The following is a 4,233-nucleotide window of genomic DNA, read 5'->3' on the forward strand; positions in this document are numbered from 1 at the left end:
TACAAGCTGTGTGACCTCAGGCAGTTGCTTTCCCTCTCTGTTTCTCAGTTTCCTCCTCTGTAAAGCAATATAAAAGCGGTACCTTTTTCATAGGGTTAATGTGAGGTCTCTCAGTGGCCACCTCCCCCCCCCCAGCCAAAGACCACCAGGAACACACCCGTGGTTGAACCAGTTCAGATGTAGTGCTCGTTTCCACAAGGGGGAACACACATCCTGGGGAAAAACCGCGAGGCACACGCCAAGTGCTATTACTACTGAGTATCTATGGGTAGAATGTGCCACGCGTACCCAGGACTAGCGCGCGGTGACCAACCTCCCAGTCACAGTACGAGGCAGGGGGACTGTCCCCTTTCACACCTGAGGAAACCGAGACTCTGATGAGGCCAGGCCAGCGGTCGCGGGACTGGGTACGGGTTGGAACAGCACCTTCCCTGGAGCTGACCGCGCGGCCCTGGCCACCACCCTCTCTGATACTTGTGTCAGCACTTCATTCCTCCACCCACTTTTCCGAGAGGAAGCAGTGTTCTCTTTCGTGTTCTTCTTCCTGAACCGGGGAGGAATGTTCCTGAGGAAGGGCTGCCGGGGCAGCACGTGGGGTTATAAAGCCCACAGTCTGGCGAGCGGCCGGAAAGCGGAGGAGAATGGCGGAGATGTGTGACCCCAAGGAGCCGGGTGACCCCAGTGAAGGTGAGCTCCCGCTCCGGGGAGATGGGAGGGACGGAGGTCAGGGCTCCAGGGTCCTGGGGTGTCGGGTCTGCGGCCACCAGCTTGCAGCCCCCGCGGCGGGGCTCGGGCAGGCTTGGCTTCAAAGCTCAGCCAAGTGCGTTCTGTCCCGGTCAGAGGAGGAGATGTTTGGGGGCCAGAGACTGGCGAAGAAATACACTGGATTGCTCAGGAGCTCACGGAGCCTGCCAGGTACTGAGGCCGGCGTTTCCAGAACTGCCATCTGGAGAAGCGGCGGCTGGAAGCCCCCCCCCTACCCCCACCCCCGACCTTACCCGGCTCCAGCAGGGGTGGGTGGGGCAGGGTCTGTCCCTGAGAACCTCAGCTCTGCCCATCTGCCGGTCCTTCAGGGTGTCTGACCCGGGCCCATCTGCCTCTGCTGCTGCTTCTCATCTCTTTGGGCTTCTTCATGCTCCTCGTGACCACTCTGATCCAAGGTGAGTCAGAGGCTGGGGGCTTGGAGTCTTGGGTCCCTTTAGGTTTTCCCGCTGGGATGCTCTTTGCCCTATGCCACGGTCCCCAAACCCACTAGGACTTGGGCATTTGGGCTCCGCATCGCCTGCTGTGTGACTGTGGGCTGGTTACTACCTCTCTCTGAGGCTGTTTCTTATCTTCCTCCACACGGGACCTAGGCTCCCCGAGACCTTGAAACCAGATTTGACACCAGGTCAGGCCTACAGATGGGGCTGATAAGAGGGGAATTCTCGGGGTGCCTGGGTGGTTCCGTTGGTTGAGCGTCTGACTTTGGCTCAGGTCATGATCTCATGGTTCGTGAGTTTGAGCCCCGCATTGGGCTCTGTGCTGTCAACACAGAGCCTGCTTTGGGTCCTCTGTCCACTCCCTTCCTCTATCCCTCCCCTGCTTGCTCTCGAAAATAAATAAACATTAAAAAAATAGGGGCGCCTGGGGAGCTCAGTCAATTCAGCGTCCGACCTTGTCTCAGGTCATGATCTCACGGTTTGTGGGTTTGAGCTCCGCATACATCGGGCTCTATGCTGACAGCTCGGAGCCTGGAGCCTGCTTTGGATTCTATGTCTCCCCCTCTCTCTGCCCCTCCCCTGCTCGCGCTCTGTCTCTCCTCTCAAAAATAAATACAGATTTAAAAATTTTGTTTTAATACAAAATAAATAAAGGGGAATATTCTCGTCTGTTCTAGTCTCCAGGATCCACCAGTCCCTGCAGAGGGAGACGGGGAACCATCAGGAGACAAGCCGTCAGGGGAGCCCCGGCCTAGGTGAAGGGCTAGATGCCAGGTTTGGGCCAGGAGAGGGCTCAGAGGCTGTGTGGCTTTGGATGAGCCACGGATACCCCTCCCCCCAGGGGTGAGGGAGGGAGGGTAGAGGTGGGGGAGGAGACTGGATCCCTGGGTGCGACCCCGGGGCATGGTCGGGCAAGTCATCTCTGAGCCTCCGTTTTGTCGTTCGCATAACAGACTCTCGGGGTCCCTTGTGAAATCTATCGGTAATGTCACCGGGGCCCTCTCGGCACCACGCACACACTAGGTGCTTAATAATTGAAGTCGTCTTCTTCCAGGGGATGCTTCTCGGGAGCAGAAACCATCAGACCTGGAGGAGATCCTCCAGCAGTTGACGTGGATGAATGTCACCCTGGGTGAGGGTCAGACACCAAGGTCGGGGGTGGGGGGGTCCCAGGTGGGGCTGTCGATGGCTCGTGGCTTCCTCAGGCTGGGGTCTCTCATACGGATTTCTCGGGGACGGAGCTGACAGCTGAACACAGGGGCCCTGGGTTCCCAAGACCTGACGCCCGTGCCGGGGGCCCATCTGACCCGACCCCACTCCCCTCCCCAGCGGGCCTGTGCCGCCACTGCCCCTGGAACTGGGAGTTTTTCCAGGGAAGCTGCTACTTCTTCTCCCAGACCCAGAATATCTGGAAAGAGTCCATCACCGCGTGTCAGAGCATGAGGGCCCAGCTGGTGATCATCAACAGTACTGAGGAGCAGGTGGGCTGGGGCGGGGCGGTGGCCGGGAAGGCTTCCTGGAAGAGGACCCACAGTGGCCTTGGGAAGGTCACGTGAGAGAACATGCGAGCGGAGCCCATGTGTGAACAGAAAGGGAACTCGGAGCCCTCTTGAGGCCGTGCAAACTCCTTCCCCAGACACAAAGCTGAGGCTCCAGTTAACACGTGTCCGCACGTGTGTGCACACTAACACAATCACGACACACGTTCACGTGTGAAGGCACACAATTTAAGTGAGGGCTAGAGGCTGGCCCACAGGTCTTCCCCGGGGGGCCGGGGGCCATGGAGGCAGACACGGGGGATGGGTGATCTCTTGCTGCCTTTGCTCCCCCGCCCCAGAAATTTCTGAAGGCTTGGAATTCGAAAAATAACCAGCGCGTATGGATCGGCCTCAGTGACCACCACAATGAGGGATCCTGGAGGTGGCTGGACAACACCCCCCTCCAGCTCAGGTGACCTCCCAGGGACGACGGGCTGGGAAGGGGGGGCACGGAAACCCAAACCCAGGGGCGCTCAGACTCTGGGGTTGGGAAGCATCACCCGATGGGCTTGCTTGGTGGAGATGCAGAGCCCCGGCTCCGTCCCAGGCTGGGGGAGCCTGCTTCCAGAAACCTAGGTAGGGGCCCAGGAATCTGCATGTGCACTTTGCCGGCGCCCATTCTGAAGGAGGTGGCGTTTGAACCCTTGTTTGGAAAACGCCGCCTCTGAGTCCTCGCCACTCTCCGGCTGCTGCTTGGATTTTGCTGCCAAAGGCCAGGGGCCAGCTCTTCCAAGGGTGGGCTGGGGGGTGGGCTCTGGGTGGAGGAGGGGGGCTGATGGATTTGATGGTGTTCACAGCTTCTGGAAAGAAGGAGAGCCCAACAACCATGGAGATGAGGACTGTGTGGAATTGTACAGCGACGGCTGGAATGATAACAGATGTAGCACGGAAAACTTCTGGATCTGCAAGAAGCCCTCGTCGCCCTGCCCTGGCCCCTGAGGGCCTGAGCTCCCCCCACCCCACCCCGTCTCGAGAGACGAGGCAACGTGGGTACACATGCTGTCACTTTTCCTCTGGCTTCATTCTTTCCGCCTCTCCCGCCGGAGGACTCCCAGCCTTCTTCTGCATGGAGGTCTTTAAGATCCTGAGAGGGATTCTGAGGCCCCTTCCCTTCTAAGGTCTGTCCCTTTAGAGGCTCTGGACATCTCCCTTCTTCTGTTGATGGTCTCAGCCCCCCAACCCTCACTGACATCCCCTCAATAAAGTCACATGGTGCATTATGTGTTCCATTGAACTTATGTCTATTTTTTGGCCACTGTTTCAGTTACTAGAGTTTCATATTGTGTTTGATAGAAACCAGGATATTGTTTTCTTTCACTCGGTTTCTCTCTACTACTGTGTACTTTATTTCTCAGGAACAGTTTTGAATTAATTTGTAATTTGGGTTGGGAATATACATGTATACATAAATGTATGTACATGTCTATGTGTCTGGCTATCTATTTATTTATCTATCATTTATCTATCTATTTATCCCCTATCATTTATCTATC

General features: G+C 57.0%; 1 protein-coding gene across 2 annotated transcripts; it reads left to right on the forward strand.

Moving 5' to 3' along the window:
- The first annotated feature begins 562 nt into the window (after positions 1 to 562).
- Positions 563 to 3,974, forward strand: CD209 (CD209 molecule). 2 transcript variants are annotated; one of them, XM_039251598.1, is made up of 8 exons: positions 563 to 687; positions 841 to 915; positions 1,074 to 1,160; positions 1,880 to 1,957; positions 2,257 to 2,334; positions 2,532 to 2,683; positions 3,040 to 3,152; positions 3,538 to 3,974. In XM_039251598.1, the coding sequence occupies exons 1-8, from the start codon at positions 642 to 644 to the stop codon at positions 3,677 to 3,679; spliced, it is 771 nt and encodes a 256-aa protein (XP_039107529.1). In that variant the 5' UTR covers positions 563 to 641; the 3' UTR covers positions 3,680 to 3,974. The 2 variants fall into 2 exon arrangements, with proteins under 2 accessions (XP_039107529.1, XP_039107530.1); XM_039251599.1 differs by lacking the exon at positions 841 to 915.
- Positions 3,975 to 4,233: the final 259 nt, after the last annotated feature.

Source organism: Hyaena hyaena, unplaced genomic scaffold (assembly GCF_003009895.1).
Source record: "Hyaena hyaena isolate Hyena2069 unplaced genomic scaffold, ASM300989v1 scaffold_396, whole genome shotgun sequence".
Taxonomy (NCBI): domain Eukaryota; kingdom Metazoa; phylum Chordata; class Mammalia; order Carnivora; family Hyaenidae; genus Hyaena; species Hyaena hyaena.